The 18,725-nt window shown below is 41.9% G+C and overlaps 1 protein-coding gene across 1 annotated transcript in view; it reads left to right on the top strand.

The window, feature by feature from the left end:
* Positions 1–18,725, top strand: part of LOC110151847 (kinesin-like protein KIF28P) — a 65,645-nt gene that overhangs the window by 14,868 nt on the left and 32,052 nt on the right. Inside the window, exons 4-8 of the mRNA XM_020915283.2 lie at positions 2,414–2,638; positions 5,694–5,848; positions 11,241–11,352; positions 12,498–12,565; positions 14,988–15,097. Of these exons, the coding sequence (XP_020770942.2) occupies positions 2,414–2,638; positions 5,694–5,848; positions 11,241–11,352; positions 12,498–12,565; positions 14,988–15,097 (670 nt within the window). The remainder of the gene's footprint in view (positions 1–2,413; positions 2,639–5,693; positions 5,849–11,240; positions 11,353–12,497; positions 12,566–14,987; positions 15,098–18,725) is intronic.

Genomic DNA, 18,725 nt, shown 5'->3' with positions numbered 1-18,725 from the left:
TTTTTTCTAATGAGCCCTATTCAGACATATCTTCAGCCTTAGATGCCACTTGTTAACAATTTATGTCGCTCAGTGGAAGTTATAGAAAAGGCTTCCTAGCTAAGGCAGAAGTTGTCACCATTTCAACATCTTCCTATCTTTGGCTCTTCTGTCCACTGTCCTAATTTTTCTTGCCTGAATTCAATCTGTGTGTGATCTTGCCTCTGTTGCAGGAAGGGGAACCCTTTCCTGGGCCAAGAGTGAGTTCTTACCTAGCCCTCAGAAAAGAATTATCCGAGAGATACATAGGACAAAGCAAAAGACCTTATTGGGAAGGGGCGCCTGGGAGGACGGCAGTGGGGTAAGGGGATCCAGGAGAACTGCTCTGCCACGTGGCTGGCAGTCTGGGGTGTTGTGGTGATGGGGTTAGTTTCTAGGTTGTCTCTGGCCAGTCATCTCGCTTGGCCCAGAACTCAGGGTCCTTCCTTTTGGCATGAGCAACTCTCAGCTAAGATGGACCCCAGCATGAAGGATTCTGGGAGGTTAGTAAGACATATTATGGGGTGGTGTCTGCTCTCTCCTTCTGGCCCCTCCTGAATTCTCCCAGTTAATTTTCTGCGCCAGTACCAAGTTCCTTATCAGGAGGGGCTTCCTGGTGTGAGACAGCTCCTGCAAGTGGTTATCACTGTGCCTGGCCCAGGGCGGTGGTTTCTGTCAGTGTTTCCCGAACAACTTGACTCTAGGACTTAAAGCTACAGAATATTTGAGCTGGGGGAGATCTTAGAAATCATTTAGTCCATTCCCATCCTCTTATGAGGAAAAAACTGGCAGTGTAGGAGACTCTCCAAAGCTCTCACAGTTAGGAGGCAGAACCAGAAGTAAGAACCCAGGTCAGATTCCCAGCCCAGACCTCACTGCATCATGTAACACCAACTCTCCTCTGCAGGGCTCAGGCACTAGCAGGCTCCCATAGCTCGACCTGCTATGCCTGGGCAGAAGTGGCTTTCTGGGGGGAAATGCAACATGGGCTTTCACCTGAGGCCACGGTCTAAGTGTGACATCACACAAATCTCCAATAATAAAGATAATAATAATAATAATAATAATAATAATGAGATCCAAAGAATTACCTATATTCTTGTGTTAGGTTTGCCTATAGCAAATCCTGTTTGGCTTAGATAAGTTTCTTGGAAGTAGAGATTCAGAGTGGTAGCGTTTGTGGCAGCATGATTTAACCTAGGTAGAACATTAGGTACTTTGAATGTTATGAACTTTTAATTAAGTTTCACTTATAACTGTTCTTAGAAAAGTAAGACTTCATTATTTAGTGATACAAAATTTGTGACAATTCAGAAAGAGATCATTTATTTTTATGTTATCCACAAAGGAGTTGCTAATCAACTGCAAGAGTTAACAAGATTACTAGGAGCATATTTAGGTTAATAAAAAACCAATATTTTCAACCACAAATGCTTTAAAATCACCACTGGGACTTCCCCAGTGGTTTAGATGGTAAAGAATCTGCCTGCAACACAGAAGACAAGATTCGATCCCTGGGTCAGAAAGATCCCCTGGATAAGGGGATGGCTACCCACTCCAGTATTCTTGCCTGGAGAATTCCATGAGTAGAGGAGTCTGGCAGGCTCCATGTGGTCACAAAGACTCAAACATGACTGAGCAACTAACAGTTTCACTTTCATTTAAAGTCAGACAACTGTAGATGCCAACTAAAATTTTTTTCAAGCTATAGAAGCAGTTCCCCCAATATCCTACATGCAATGTATTAAACATTTCTTGTTAACTTAGCTCCAGTTACACTGTTCTCTCCAGAAGCATTTCACTGGGTGCCTACTATGTGTCAGGAGCTATGTTAGGATTTACTAGTCAACTCCTGCCCTCAGGGAGTTTGCAGTCTGGTTGAACTGCTCTTGTTGTTTAGTCATTCAGTCATGTCCAATTCTGTGCGACCCCATGGACCGTAGCCCACCAGGCTCCTCTGTCCATGGGTTTCTTACTTCTGGTTCTGCCTCCAAACTGTGAATACTGGAGTGGGTTGCCATTTCCAGGGGATCTTCCACACCCAGGGACTGAACCTGCGTCTCCTGCATTGGCAGGCAGATTCTTTACCATCTGAGTCACCCAGGAAGCCCTGAAGTGCTCTAGGTACTTGAAAATAATAAAACTGAATTCCTTAAAAAAAAAAAAAAGCTTCTGATTTCACTAACTACAACAGGTTTCTCTATTTTCTTATTTGTCATTTCTCTGTTTCTTACTTATCTAAGCTATGAGGCTGTCTGGTACCTACAGAACTTTAACCTTTATTTATTCATCCAATATATATTTACTGAGCATGTAATATATTCAAGGAGCTATAGCAGTGAAGCAAACAAAACTCCGTGCCTTCCTGAAGTTTCCATTACTTGTTTTGCCACAGGTAAGAGATTTGTTATCCAGGATCAAGAAACCCGGAGGGCTAAAAGTAAGGGAGGACCAACAGCTGGGCTTTTATGTGGATGGTCTGAAGTCAGTGCCTTGTGAGAACTATGCCCAGATTGAAAGACTGATGGAACAAGGAGCAAAAATAAGGACCACAGCTCCGACCAGCATGAATGCCAGCAGCAGCCGGTCTCACATGGTCATCACCATTCAGTTCAAGCAGGTGAGATTCAACTGGATGCCAGTGTCCCCACCTCTCACCAAGGGGGTCTGGGGATGTGTTCCCAGTAGCATTATGGGCTGCTGAGTATTATGGAGTTTTTTTAGATTTGATCTATGGATTAAGATAGCTATTTCCAAACATAGACTATAGGGTCAGAAGCAGGAGAAAGTAAGACACTTGTCTTTTCCTGCCTCCCTCCCGCCACATCCATGCCCCACTCTGGCCTAAGTGATCCCATTACTGATAGAGGGTCACTAGTAAGGTCCCAGAAATGCCCACAGGGCTAAAGGCTGTTTTCCCTCAAGTAAATTACATACTTTGAGAAACAGGTTTTGACCCCCAGTTTGATGAAATTGTGGAAATAGGAGAATGAGTCTGTGGTTTGTCATGGAAAATTCCTATTAACAGTCCTTCCGTGCATCACCAATATAATGATGGTCAGCTTTCAGATCCATGAGCCTAGAGGACAACCAGATACTGAAGTGTCTTTCTGAAATTTGAAATTCCAAGATAAAGCCTTTGAAACCACATCATCCATGTAATGCTCCACTAGCTAGAATCTTTGATAAGCTAAAGCACACTTTTCTCCTCCATTCTCCTTGGTTGGGAATGATGTAGGGAATGATAGCTACAGTTATGGACAGTTTGATTCAGAAATGGTTATCTTAAAGCCTGGGTAAGCAATTTTACCACCCCCTTCTCCTAAGCCACAGCACTAGTAATAGATAAAACAGTAATAAATGAAGATCGTCCTGTTCTAACCAGGATTGGTAAAAGAACACTAGACCATGTATGACTCCGTTTACCAGCTCTGAAATTGTGGGAAATAATTTACCTTTCCTGAGTCACAGCTTCTTGTTCTGTAAAATGAGACAAATAATTATCCTCGTAGAAACGTTGGGAAGTTTAAATATTACATTAAAAAATTTTTATTTATCTTGTTTTTGGCTGGACTGGATCTTCATTGCTATGCAGGCTTTTCTCTAGTTGCAGTGAGCAGGGTCTACTCTCTAGTTGTAGTGCACAGGCTTCTCATTGAGATGGCTTCTCTTGCTGTGGACCACGGGCTCTAGAGCACAGGCTCAATAGTTGAGGTACATGGGCTTAGTTGCCCCATGGCATGTGGGATCTTCCAGCACCAGGGTTTAAACCCATGTCTCCTGCATTGACATGTAAACTGTTTACCACTGAGCCACCAGAGAAGACCAAGATACTACATTTTAAAGAACTCTGTAAACTTCCCTGGGGACTCAGATGGTGAAGAATCCACCTACCATGCAGGAGATCTGGGTTCTATCCCTGGGTCAGGAAGATCCCCAAGAAAAGGGAATGGCTACCCAACTGTAGTATTCTTGCCTGGAGAATCCCATGGACAGAGGAGCCTGGCAGACTACAGCTCATGGGGTCGCAAAGAGTTAGACAGAACTGAGCAACTAAGAACACAAGTAAACTTTTAATTATTATCCACTTGATTTTACAATGTAGGTAAGATGTTACATTAATAGACTTCATATGAATATAGCATTCACTCCATATTCATAGACTTTTTATGTACTATATTTACAATGAATATAAAGTGTTACATTCATAGACTTTATAGACGGTTTTCTGTGCTATTTTTTAATTTGGAATTTTAGAGGTAGGAGATAAAATTAACTGGATAAAAACAAGCATACTCTGTTTATTGGTGTCAGTAGCAATATTAGCACCTAAAGAGCCTCTTGATGAAAGTGAAAGAGGAGAGTGAAAAAGTTGACTTAAAGCTCAACACTCAGAAAACTAAGATCATGGCATCCGGTCCCATCACTTCATGGCAAATAGATGGGGAAACAGTGGAAACGGTAGCTGACTTTATTTTTCTGGGCTCCAAAATCACTGCGGATGGTGACTGCAGCCATGAAATTAAAAGATGCTTACTCCTTGGAAGGGAAGTTATGACCAACCTGGACAGCATAAGCAGAGACATTACTTTGCCAACAAAGGTCCATCTAGTCAAGGCTATGGCTTTTCCAGTGGTCATGTATGGATGTGAGAGTTGGACTATAAAGAAAGCTGAGCACAGAAGAATTGATGCTTTTGAACTGTGAAGTTGGAGAAGACTCCTGAAAGTCCCTTAGACTGCAAGGAGATCCAACCAGTCCATCCTAAAGGAGATCAATCCTGGGTGTTCACTGGAAGGACTGATGTTGAAGCTGAAACTCCAATACTTTGCCCACCTGATGCGAAGAGTTGACTCATTTGAAAAGACCCTGATGCTGGGAAAGATTGAGGGCAGCAGGAGAAGGGGATGACAGAGGATGAGATGGATGCTGGATGGCATCACCGACTCAATGGACATGGGTTTGGGTGGACTCCAGGAGTTGGTGATGGACAGGAAGGCCTGGCGTGCTGCGGTTCATGGGGTCGCAAACAGTCAGACACGACGGAGCAACTGAACTGAACTGAGTGTATGCCAGGCATGATTAGAACCATTACATCTATTATACTTTATCTTCATCCCAATAATATGCTATCATCCCAATTTTACAACTGAGAAAAGTTAAATCATTTGCTCACAATTACATGACAGCAAGAGAACCTGTAGCATTCTTTCCACTACATGACTACACCATCCTGAACAGTTACTTATTTTGCAAATTTCACAGTATCTTTAAAATATTTATTGATTGGGAAGTGGTTAGGACTCTGCACTTCCACTGAAGGGGGCACGTGTTTGATCCCTGTCAGAGAACTAAGATCCCACTTGCCACCTGACATGGCCAGAAGAAAAAGCACTTAATGATTACAGAAATATTAGGACAATAGTTGGTATCTAATACATAACTGGAAATAACGTTACAGAAGGGAAGGGGCAACTGAGATGTTTGGACCTAATAATGTTATTGTAAAATGTCATTATAAAGAGAACGACATTTTAACTTGCAAATTTTATTATATCTTTTTTGGGTGTGAAATACAATTAGAAAAATATTTCAGAATGTAAATGTAAAATAGATTGACTTCTCGTGTAGCCTGCTACGCCTCTAATAGCATTACTTGTGGTGCTTTCCTGCAGGTTTTCCTAGACAGAGACCTCACCAAACAGTCCAGTATTAACTTGGTAGATTTAGCTGGAAGTGAAAGACAGAAATCTTCAGGATCGGAAGGAGACAGACTGCGGGAAGGATCACGAGTTAACTTAAGTTTAACCAATTTAGGAAATGTCATCAGGTAAATAATCAGTGGGCAGGTACTTATTTGTGCCATAAAAATGACCTCAGATATCAAATTTAGATTAATCATAACCCTTGGTTCATGACCAACTGGCATCATTGGTTTATTCCTGGTCCTCTCCTAGATTTTATTTTAAACTAATTAATTGCTTTTAGATGAAATAACAAACACTAATAAAACTACCACCAAATCCAAAAACAGTTGGACGTAATCACCATCTTGCTCCCCTTGGAGGTGACCATCATCTTGAATTTTATGTTTTATGTATGTCCCTCCCTCCCACTTTCTTCCTTTTCTCCCCTTCCTTTCTTCCCTCTTTCTTTCTTTTCTTATTTTATCATACATGAATATTATATTCAGTAGCACTGATTTTTGAATTTTATAAAAAGGTAAAATATTATATTATTTTCTGGATCTTGTATTTTTAAAGTTATTTAGGTATAAATTACATTATAGTAAAGTGCACAAATCTTAAATGTTCAGCTCAATGGATTTTTATATATGTATATATCTATGTAATTAATAACTAGACTGAGATATAGACATTTCCAAAACCCAGAAAACCCCCTCATGCCTTCTCCTTCTTTTAATCCCAATGAAAGAAATTAACCTCTGTTATCAAAGATTTATTTTTGCCTAGCTGTATTGATTTTCATATAAATGCAATCACTTATACCAGATCATTGTCTTTTATATCTTGCTTCATTCACTAAGGATTGTTTCTATGGGACTTATCCATGACGTTTTGCTTAGCAATTATCCGTTCTTTTTCATTGTTATGGATTATTGTATTGTAGGAATATACCATTATTTATCCATTCTTCTACCGATGGGCATTTAGTTTGTTTCCAGGTTTTAACCATTATGAATAAAGTTGTTACAAACGTTCTTGCACATATAATTTGGGGAAAATAATTACTCATTTCTCTTAAGTATATACCCAGGAGTATAGTTTGTTTTTAGATTCAACATTATTAACAACATCCATCTGTCTTAAGTGTGGCTCTAGTTAATTTATTTTCTGTTCTTTTACTAAACATTGTGTCTATGAGATTCATCCATATTGTTACAGTAGCAGTTGTTACAGCATCCATGTTATTACTTCTTTTTCATTATTATGTAGTCATCCATTGTGGGAATATGCCACAATTTATTCCTTCATTCTCATGTTAGTTGTTGATTTGGTTGTTTCCAAGATTTTTTTTTTTTTTGCTTTTACAAATAGTGCTACTATGAACATTCTCATAAAGTCACTGAATATCAGTATACTAAAGGATTTTCTGATATCGACAAAGAACTGAAATTATTGTGCTTTATATATAAGGTGTGTGAATACCTAATTTTTCAAGATGGTGGTAAATTGTTCTCCAAAGTTGTTGGTCCAGTTAACACTCCCAGTGGCAATGTATAACATATCCCATTAATCCACATCTTTTCTAAGGCTTGATGTTGTCAGATTTCTTGACATTTACCAATTAAATGGGCATAAACATACTTTGGGCTTCCGGGATAGCTCAGTTGGTAAAGAATCCACCTGCAATGCAGGAGACCCTGGTTCGATTCCCGGGTCAGGAAAATTCCCTGGAGAAGAGATAGGCTCCCCACTCCAGTATTCTTGGGCTTCCCTGGTGGCTCAGCTGGTAAAGAATCGGCTCGCAACGTGGGAGACCTGGGTTCAATCCCTGGGTTGGGAAGATCCCCTGGAGAAGGAAAGTGCCTGGAGAATTCCGTGTACAGTCCATGGGGTTGTAAAGAGTAAGAGACCACTGAGCGACTTTCACTTTCAAACATACTTTACTATGGTCTTGAGAGTCCTGGTTACTAGCAAGCTTGAGCAACATTTGATTTCTTTTTTAGCAGTATATTTTCTCTCAAAAATACCTGTGCTTATGTTTTCCCCTTTATTCTATTTATTTATTGTCTTTTTCATTGATCTGTAGATGTTTTAAACATATTTTTATTACTCTTTTCTCAGGTGTATGTATCATAAGTATCTTCTTCCAGTTAGTAGATTGTGTTTTCACTTGTTAAAAGATGTCTATTGATGAGCAGAAGTTATGGTGTATGTTTTGCATTTTTTCATTTTCTGTGTCTTGTTTAAGAAAATTTGTACTTAAACCCTATCTATCTGGAGATGATTTCTGTGTATAGTGTAAAGTAGGCATCCTTTTCTGCCGGGGTCCAGCCCCAGCAGGATCCAGGGGAATCCTCAGGATGAACGGCATCGGCGAATGAGAGAGAGACAGTGAGACAAAGCTCGGGGCTGAGTCTGGAGTTTATTTCTGCATGGCCCCTTTATACCTTCAACAACATCTTTTTGGGGGAAGTGCATATTGCTTACAGACAGGTCATCTCAAAACATTACAGCAACTTGACCTTCAACAGAAACAGGATGTCACTCACATACGTTTTGTTCACAAGAGTCTTTCTCATCATTTGGCCTTCAGGCCTGCTGACATTTTATGGCTTGCACCTGGTGTGACTTAAGCAACTTCAGTAGCCGACCCTGTTTTTCTTATGATTAATCTATTTTCTTTCTAATAGGTGTCATCTCTATGGGAACTAGTTAGGATTACATTTTTACAGAACAGAAATGCAAAGGACTGCAAAAACAGTAGATATAGCACAAAACAGGCTCTTAGTCTAAAAGTTAATTACCTGCAAGAAGTCACCAGCTAATCTCTATCTGAAGTATTTTCTATTAGGCACATTTGTGGCTATTATATTTGTGGAGCTTTTCTCACCCTGCGAAGGGGCCTATGCTTAATAGTTGCTTTTGTTAGCATACTGTGCTGAGGATGTTTAAAACAATCATGAGCACTTTTTGCAATGAGAGCACACATTTATCAAACAAGCCAGAATGCCAGCAAAAGGGTTTGAATTGAAGCATTTCCTTCATCCCTGGCCCCTTCATAGGGTACCAGCGTCTAGAAGATTTATTAATTAGGGTTTTAAGTTGGTCCTCATTCAGGGAAAGAGGAGCAGGAGAGCTCTCGGCAGGCAACACAAGAATCCACAGCAGGGCAAATAAGAACAGCAGAAAAGAGGGGGAGGATACAGGGTGGGGTAGAGGCCGAGGCCAACCTGGAGGGTCCCTTATCCTAGACGGCCTTGCCTGTCAGGTTTTTTCCTCATGACCTCGTCATGGATGGGGTCCTGGATGGCCTTGCCTGTCCAGTATTTTCTTCATGACCTCATCATGGGCGGGATCTCCCATAATGGCTCCCGGCACTTTTCATTACCTTTTTCTTACAGATTACCAATTTTTTTTGTGTGTCTCATTTGCTGAATAGTCTGTCCTCTCCCCAGTGATCTTCTATGCTACCTCTGTCATATGTCAAAATTCAACATTTTTTAAAAAAACTATTTCCTGGCTTTTTCGTCTTTTCAGTGGTCAAAGTCTAAAAATAATAAATACTTCAACCTAATCCTGGATAATGGGCTTCTCAGGTGGTGCAGTGGTAAAGAATCCACCTGCCAGTGCAGAAGATGCCAGAGACACAGGTTCCATCCCTGGTCAGGAAGATCCCCTGGAGAAGGAAATGGCAATCCGCTCCAGTATTCTTGCCTGGAGAATCCCATGGACAGTGAAGCCTGGTGGGCTACAGTCCATGGGGGTGTAAAGAGTTGGACACAACTGAGCGACTGAGCACACACATCCTTGGATAATATGAAGATCTCCATCTTACATATGTCACTGTTGACATGTATTCTAATTCTATTCTTTAACCCCCAAATGTTATTATTACTGTTTCATACAGTTAGTGTTCATTCACATTTATCTATTTTTTAAAATTATTTTTATTCATTCCTTCTTAAACTTCAGAGCTGCTATATAAAACAATTTCCTTCTGATTGAAATATTCTCTAGATTCCCCTTGATGACCATTTGCTGACAGAAAATTCAGGTTTTGTTTGTTTGAAATTTCTTATTTCAACTCATTTTTGAAAGATAATTTAGCTGGGTATATAATTCTGCTGCTGCTAAGTTACGTCAGTCGTGTCCGACTCTGTGCGAACCCATAGATGGCAGCCCACCAGGCTCCTCTGTCCCTGGGATTCTCCAGGCAAGAACACTGGAGTGGGCTGCCATTTCCTTCTCCAACGCATGAAAGTGAAAAGTGAAAGTGAAGTCGCTCAGTCGTGTCTGACTCTTAGCGACCCCGTGGACTGCAGCCTACCAGGCTCCTCCATCCATGGCAGTTTCCAGGCAAGAGTACTGGAGTGGGTTGCCAGTGCCTTCTCTGATATAATTCTAGATAAGGAGTATTTTCTTTCAGCTTATTAATGATACCATTCTACTGTTTTCTGTTGTTGGCCTAATTGCTGTTCCACTGAAGACAATCTTTTTCCCTAACTACTTTTAAGGTCTTCTTTTTTGGTGTTCTCTAATTTAATTCTGTTGCATTTTATTTATCCTGCTTGGAATTTCTTAGTCTCCATAGCTCTGATAGTGATTTTCATCAACACTCGAAAATTCTCAGTCATTATCTTTCACATATTGCTTCTGCACATTTTTTTTTCTCCTTTCTCTTCTGAAACTTCAATTACCCTATTTGAATCTTCTTTTCCCGTCCTCCATGTCTCCTAACCTATCTTTCTGATTTTTACTCTCTATGTCTCCAGGCTGCAATCTAGATTTCTTCTGAACTCTCTAGTTCACTAATTCAATTATTACAGTGTCTACTGTTGAACTTATCTATAGGGTTTTTAATTTCAATTGCTGTATCTAATCCTTTCTAGATGATCATTTTGTTTTCTTTTCTGTACCTGGTAGCTTAAGTTTTTGGATTTCTTTTCTTTGTTTGTGATTATAATTTATCAGAGATGGGATTTCCTCCCTCCTCCCCACTCTTCAGTGCCTACACTGCTCCCTCTGAAGCACCCTGAGTGACATTTACTTATCATTCACTCTTGCTTGATTCTGTAGCCTCTCAGGTCCTAACTCTATGGGATCTTCCTAAGGCAATATGAGAGAAAGACCAGAAAGGATTTAAATGTGCTCCCCATACCTGTCTCCACATTGCTAGCCTACTACCCTCTGCCTCAGGTCAAAACCCTTCTCTGTACACACACAAAAAGACCCTTCTCTGCAGGCTCTGGGTTTTCCTCCCAAGGTTTACTGTGTTAGTGGCCAGATCTGGGCCTCCCTCTCTGTTATGGTTTCCCCGGGGTTGACCTTGGAGAGGGAGCCAGCTGCTCCTATCTTCAGTACTCCAGTGTCCTTGTACAGAAGGTATCTCAGCTATTGGATGTTCCTTAGTGTCACGTCTGGTATACAGGGTTGACAAGGATATTTGAGGGCTGTTTCTGACCCACACACAAAGAGGCAGCTTTCTTTGCGATATATTTAAAATGTTTTATTGTTTTATATTTTCTTTTCATTTAGTGCTCTGGCTGATGCAGCCATGGGGAAGAAAGTCCTCCACGTTCCCTACAGAGACTCTGTACTGACCAAACTGCTCCAGTCAGCTCTGGGTGGGAACAGCAGAACTGCTCTGGTAAAGTGACTTTCCTACCACACTTTAGACTGTTTAGACTCATGCAGCTCTCATGATTGCTGTTTTTATTATCATTAAAGTTATTCTTCACAAGAATCTTGTCAGTTCTTGACAGGATTCTCAGTTTCAGTGCACTTACTGTGGAGCCTCATTTCCTTCCTTCCTAAAGTGAAGAAAACGATATCGCCTTGAAACTGTGGTTGTGATGATTAAACGAAATATAATGAACAAGCTTTAAAAGTTGCAAAGCTGGACAAAGATAAATGATTATTCATCAGGCCCTTATGCTCTGAATCATGGCCTCCAGGTCCATAGATTAGGAGTCGCCACATGGGCAGTCACATTCCCTCCTGTTCACGCTCAGTGATTCTGCCCACCTCCAGCTCATCAAAATGTTTATTTTCTCACTTGAATTCTAGAATAGTTAAGCTAAAGTCAACACCAGATTTGAAACCATTTAAGTGGGTACTCAGTAATGATTTATTTATTAGTCTCTGCAGTACTACCATTCAATTGTCATTTAAATTCCTGAGGAAATCTGTTGGGGACTCAGTGCTGAGGGTTGTGTAGTACAGAGGTTAGCAGCATAGTTGTTCAAGTCAGGGCAGGTTCAGGTCCCAGCTCCACCAGTTATAGGTGACCTTGGCACATTACTCTTATCTAAGCCTCAGTTTTCTGAGTTATAAAGTTTAAACAAACCACAAGTTCCAACATATTCCATGAATGTTAGCTGTGTAAAATCAACAATAGCAATGTGCTGTGTGTTTAGTCACTCAGTCGTGTCTGACTCTCTGTGACCCCATGCACTGTAGCCCACCAGGCTCCTCTGTCCATGGGGATTCTCCAGGCAAGAGTACTGGAGTGGATTGCCTTGCCCTGCTTCAGGGGATCTTCCCAACCCAAGGATCAAACCCAGGTCTCGCGCATTACAGAGGGATTCTTTACCATCTGAGCCACCAGGGAAACCCAAGAATACTATAGTGTGTAGCCTATCCCTTCTCCAGGGGATCTTCCTGACCCAGGAATCAAACTGGGATCTCCTGCATTGTAGGTGGATTCTTTACCAACTGAGCGACCAGGGAAGCCCAACAATAGCTATATATGCTATATAAAAAACAAAATCTGAAAAGGATATTTGTTTACAGATAGCAGCAATAAGTCCAGCTGACATCTGCTATGAGGAAACTTTATCAACACTAAGATATGCTGAAAGGTACGATTATGAATACTTATTATCTATAGTGGTTCTAAGTTCTAAATCTGGCAAATTCTTCTAGTACTCTTAAACTTGATGAGCTGGTGTCTTGGGAAAGGGTCCAGAAAAAAGAAGAACAAAATGATTTGTGAGAGAAGAGGGAGAGAAAAGAAAATAAGTAAGAGGAGACAGAAATAGGGGCTCAGGGCCCTCCTAGCCTGTCATTCTGTCACTGCAGTCCTGGATGGGGGAGGAGCCACAGGCTCGAATTCATGGGAGGAGCATTGATCCCACCCCTGAAGTGCTCAGTTCTCTGTCTCCCTGCATTTTTCTGTCAAATAGCATTTCCATTCATAGATGCTCCTTTTGTCCTATGGGTCACAGGTAGAGAATAGTGGCAGTCAGGGAATTTTTGTGCTAATGATAAAGATGAGCATGTAAGAGGCTCCCAAAGCTGGGAACCAGCCCTGCGCCCTGCCCCTTTCCCGCTGTTTCTCAAATCTCCAGGCCCCACACAGCAGGTCAGAGGCGGCTCTTCCCAGGGAGGGGCTGTCCACACACATTCCTGCCTTCCCACTTGGCCCAGGAAGCAAGCCCACCCCTGGCAGGTTAGTCCTAGCAGGAGGCTGTGGCTGAGCCGAATTTCTGCTTTTCAAGGCAGGCAGAAATCTGCTTCCCCTGACCCTTTTGGGAAAGTGAGGGTCTGGGGAGAGGGAGGCTCTAACCAGGAGTTGGAACCCCATGGTGTCACCACCCCTGCATCCCATTCAGCATGGCCGACATGGAGAGTCCCCCTCTGCAGCTTTCCCATCAGCTTCGTTCAGGAGCTTGGAGTTCTCAGCCAGCGTTCCAGGTGACTGGAGCTGGCGTGTGAAACGAACCTGGTTCCTATTCTAATACATCACTTGTCAGGTCTACGGGCCAGTGTGTCAGACAGAATCTGGCCCTATTCCCTCCAAGACCTGAACCTTACTGCCTCTTGGTGAGTTCACATGCTGAAGGAGGTGACACCTCCCTCTCTGGGCTGAGTGAAGACTCTGTGAGATGGTTCATGAACCATTTCTGGCTAAGTTCTGCCTGGCACGGCGCTGAAGCTCAAAATGACAGTTGTTATGATGTTTCCAAGTAGTTCTCTTGGTTGTTCCGTGGCCTCTTCTCTAGGGAAAGGCCTTTGCGTTTTAGGGACAAACCCTTGCATTCTCATTCCTCACTGCCAGGCCTCAGTATCATTTTGCTTCATTTGTTTTTCTCTGTTTTCTTCCAGCATCTATGCTAAAAACTCAGAACTTAAGGTTGAATTTTGCCTTTAGTATTATGTGCTGTGCTCTGCTTAGTCACTCGATAGTGTCTGACTCTGCGATCCCATGGACTGTAGCCCACCAGGCTCCTCTGTCCATGGGATTCTCCACACATGAATTCTGGAGTGGGTTGGGATCTTCCCAACCCAGGGATCGAACCTAGGACTCCTGCACTGCAGGCAGCTTCTTTACAGTCTGAGCCACCAGGGAAGCCCTTAGTATGTAGAATGTTCATTTTCTCTCCACTTGTCGGATCTAAACTGTTGCTAGCACTTTTTACGTGAGAGACTGTGTGATGCCGAGGAAGAAGAAAATGATCCCCAAGGGTCCTGGGCTCCAGGCCTGGATCTGTTGTGGACCCTGTGACTGGGGGCAAGCCTTGCAAACCCTATTCCTCAGGGAGAGGAGTAAGGCTGCCAGATGTAGCAAATGAAAATATAGGATGCCCAATTACATTTGAATTTCAGGTAAAGAACAAGTCATGTTTTAACATAACTATGTCCCATGCAGCACTAGCCAGGAGTGAACAAGGACAGCAGTCCCCAACCTTTTGGCACCAGGGACTAGTTTCGTGCAAGACAATTTTTCCAGGGACTGGGGGTCAGGAGAGGTGGGGAAGGGTAGTAGGGGTGGTTTGGGGGTGATTCAAGCACATTACATTTATTGTGCCCTTTATTTCTGTTGTTATTATATCAGCTCCACCTCAGATCATCAGGCCTTAGATCTTGGAGCTTGGAGATCCTAAACTAGGCAAAGTCCAAGCCCACTCCTGGCCTGGCACTCTTGGCAGAGCAGTTGCTGGCAGCCTCCAGGGTTTGTGTTGTTACAGAAACAGTAGAGATTGAAGAGATTGTTTTCATTAACCAAGTCCGCCCAACTAGGGGAGTGTGTTTGGGGCCCAAAACACATTGGGGGGTGGGCTCCAGACTTGGGCTGAAGGGCTCATGTTTGAGCCCTGGATGCCACTGAGTCCCTTCTGGTCTTAGTGGTTTACTGGAAACTTACACAGTGGAAGCTCAAGTTACTAGGAAGTAAAAAGCTCCCATTTTGACCACTCGAGACCAGTTTCCCACCAGTGCTCTGGTAGTACTGCTCCAGCTGCAAAAGACCCAGGGCCTGAGTGTGTGTCCACCTTTGCACAGGGCTAAGAAGATCCGGAACAAAGCTGTTGTCAACACTTCCACCCTGATGAGGGAGTCCAGGGCAGAGAATGACAGACTGCTGCTCGGGTGTGGAAACAGCACAATGGCAGGTAAACTGACTCAGGAGTCAGCGCAGGTCCAAGGCAGCAGTCAGGAGGCTGGAAGTGGGAGGGAGGGAGAAAGGGGCGCGGCCAAGCCTGGTTGCAGGGTCGGGGCTGTGGGGAGATAGGCGAGTGGGGGGTGTTGCACTGGAAGGGCAGGAGCCAGGAGCCCTTGCATTTAGTCTGAGGGGAGCCCTAGGGCAGGCCAGGACATCCCTGGACCTTTGTCCAGGACATTTTGGCCTGAATGTAATTCTCATGTGACTGTAAGAAATACTGGCCCTGGCCTTTTGAAATGGTCATTTTAGTCTCATTTTTTAGTTGCCATTTTTATTTTGAGGCTGTTCTTTCCCCCGGGACTACTCTCTCCTTAACCAGATTTGGACAGTGGCCATTTGGCATTTGTTCTGCTGATGGCCTCCTGTAGTTAAGTGATGTTTTGGGACCCAAGAAGCGCTAGCCCCCGAACCCTCTTCTAAGACTCTACTCAGCCCTGGATGCACGTTAGAGTCACCTGGGGACTGGGCACCACTTGGACCAATTACCCATCCCCAGGGCAGCGGCTCACCTTAGGTGGCTCCACTGGGCAGTTATTGAGAACCATTGCTTTGAGTGAAGGTTTTAGTTTTTTGTGTGGCAGCTTGAGTTGTGTGTAACTTTATGTGCATTAACAATTTAGCATAGGATTTGTGAAAAGGGCAAAATATAAAACTGTTGAAGTAGAATTGGTAAAGGCGTTCAGCATCAAAAGAGCCAGAGCAGAAGGTGGGGAAACCCTGTACTCAGTGCTCTTAGCGGAGCGTGACATGTTGTCCTGCCCTTGGTACCTGTTCCCCTTCCCCAAGTTGGGCTCCCTCAAGCCACATGGGTCCTCTCTCTGGTGGTAGTGGCTCTTCTGACCCTAACACACACAACTTCATGGATGTTCCTCTTGAGGGCAGGTTGTTTCCACCTGGCATATCTCTGTGTTCCCACGTCCTTACTCAATAAGGCTTCAGCCTCAACACGGAACTTCCTAAATTAGAGTCTATACCCATGTCTGGTCCAGGGTGACACTGATGGGTCACAAATCTCTGCACCTGGACAAGCCAGATGTTGACCTAAATGTTGCATCTGATTCCCATTGTTCATAAGCATAGACACAGAACTAATGAAAAACAAGGGAAGATAAATCTTTGATTCTTCCTAAATCCCCTGACTTGACAGGAATTCCCTGAAACCGTCTTGCATGCCCACACAGTTGAAAAACATAAAGTTGAGCTTCCTGCTCTTCTGATAAAGGATCTCTTTGCTCTAGTTTCCTATGAATTAAAGGGTGAACCTAGTCTTTTTTTAGTTTTTTAAGAAGATTTTTTATTGAAATATAGTTAATTTATAATATGTTAGTTTCAAGTGTATACAAAGGGATTCATTTGTATATAGATAGATAAGTATATACATATAAATGTATATAATTTTTTTTCAGATTCCTTTCCATTATATAAAATTCTTTTTCAGATTCTTTTCCATTATAGGTTTTTATGAGATAGTGAGTATAGTTACTTGTGCTATATAATATGCCCTTGTTGCTTATCTATTTTATATAGAATAATGTGTATCTTTTAATCCCAAACTCCTAGTTTACCTCCCACCTCCACCCCCAGCTACCCCTTTTGATGATTATAAGTTTTTTATTTTTTTTATTTTTTAAATGTATTTTAATTGGAGGCTAATTGCTTTACAATATTGTGGTGGTTTTTGCCATACATTCACATGAATCAGCCATGGGTGTACATGTGTTCCCCATCTTGAACCCCCCTCCCACCTTCCTCCCCATCCCATCCCTCAGGGTCATCCCAGTGCATCAGCCCTGAGCACTCTGTCTCATGCATCAAACCTGAATTGGCGATCTATTTCACATATGGTAATATACATGTTTCAATGCTATTCTCTCAAATCATCCCACCCTTGCCTTCTCCCACAGAGTCCAAAAGTCTGTTCTTTACATCTGTGTCTCTTTTGCTGTCTCGCATATAGGGTCATCGTTACCACCTTTCTAAATTCCATATATATACGATAGTATACTGTATTGGTGTTTTTCTTTCTGACTTACTTCACTCTCTATAATGGGCTCCAGTTTCATGCATCTCATTAGAACTGTTTCAAATGCATTCTTTTTTATAGCTGATAATATTCCATTGTGTATATGTACCACAGCTTTCTTATCCATTCATCTGCTGATGGACATCTAGGTTGCTTCCATGTCCTGGCTATTATAAACAGTGCTGCGATGAACATTGGGGTACACGTGTCTCTTTCAATTCTGGTTTTCTCGGTGTGTATGCCCAGCAGTGGGATTGCTGGGTCATATGGCAGTTTTATTTCCAGTTTTTTAAGGAATCTCCACACTGTTCTCCATAGTGGCTGTACTAGTTTGCATTCCCACCAACATGTAAGAGGGTTCCCTTTTCTCCACACCCTCTCCAGCATTTATTGCTTGTAGACTTTTGGATAGCAGCCATTCTGGCTGGTGTGTAATGTTACCTCATTGTGGTTTTGATTTGCATTTCTCTGATAATGAGTGATGTTGAGCATCTTTTCATGTGTTTGTTAGCCATCTGTATGTCTTCTTTGGAGAAATGTCTGTTTAGTTCTTTGGCCCATTTTTTGATTGGGTCACTTGTTTTTCTGGAATTGAATTGCAGGAGTTGCTTGTTTGTTTTTGAGATTAATTCTTTGTCAGTTGCTTCATTTGCTATTATTTTCTCCCAATCTGAGGGCTGTCTTTTCACCTTGCTTATAGTTTCCTTTGTTGTGCAGAAACTTTTAGTTTTTTAGGTCCCATTTGTTTATTTTTGCTTTTATTTCCATTACTCTGGGAGGTGGGTCATAGAGCATCTTGCTATGATTTACATCAGAGAGTGTTTTTGCCTATGTTTTCCTCTAGGAGTTTTATAGTTTCTGGTCTTACATTTAGATCTTTAATCTGTTTTTAGTTTATTTTTGTATATGGTGTTAGAAATTGTTCTAGTTTCATTCTTTTACAAGTGATTGACCAGTTTTCCCAGCATCACTTGTTAAAAAGATTATCTTTTCTCCATTGTATATTCTTGCCTCCTTTGCCAAAGATAAGGTGTCCATAGGTTCATGGATTTATCTCTGGGCTTTCTGTTTTGTTCCATTGATCTATATTTCTGTGTTTGTGCCAGTACCATACTGTCTTGATGACTGGAGCTTTATAGTACAGCCTGAAGTCAGGCAGGTTGATTTCTCCAGTTCCATTCTTCTTTCTCAATATTGCTTTGGCTATTCGAGGTTTTTGTATTTCCATACAAATTGTGAAATTATTTGTTCTAGTTCTGAAAAATACCTTTGGTAGCTTGAATCTATAGATTGCTTTGCATAGTATACTCATTTTCACAATATTGATTCTTCCAATCCATGAACATGGTGTATTTCTCCATCTATTTATGTCATCTTTGATTTCTTTCATCAGTGTTTTATAGTTTTCTATATATAGGTCTTTTGTTTCTTTAGGTAACTTTATTCCTAAGTATTTTATTCTTTTTGTTGCAATTGTGAATGGAATTGTTTCCTTAATTTCTCTTTCTGTTTTCTCATTGTTAGTGTATAGGAATGCAAGGGATTTCTGTGTGTT

Source organism: Odocoileus virginianus, chromosome 11 (genome assembly GCF_023699985.2).
Source record: "Odocoileus virginianus isolate 20LAN1187 ecotype Illinois chromosome 11, Ovbor_1.2, whole genome shotgun sequence".
In the NCBI taxonomy this organism is placed as follows: Eukaryota; Metazoa; Chordata; class Mammalia; order Artiodactyla; family Cervidae; genus Odocoileus; species Odocoileus virginianus.
Note: the sequence above shows the minus strand (reverse complement) of the source record. Positions and strands in the feature narration are given on the sequence as shown.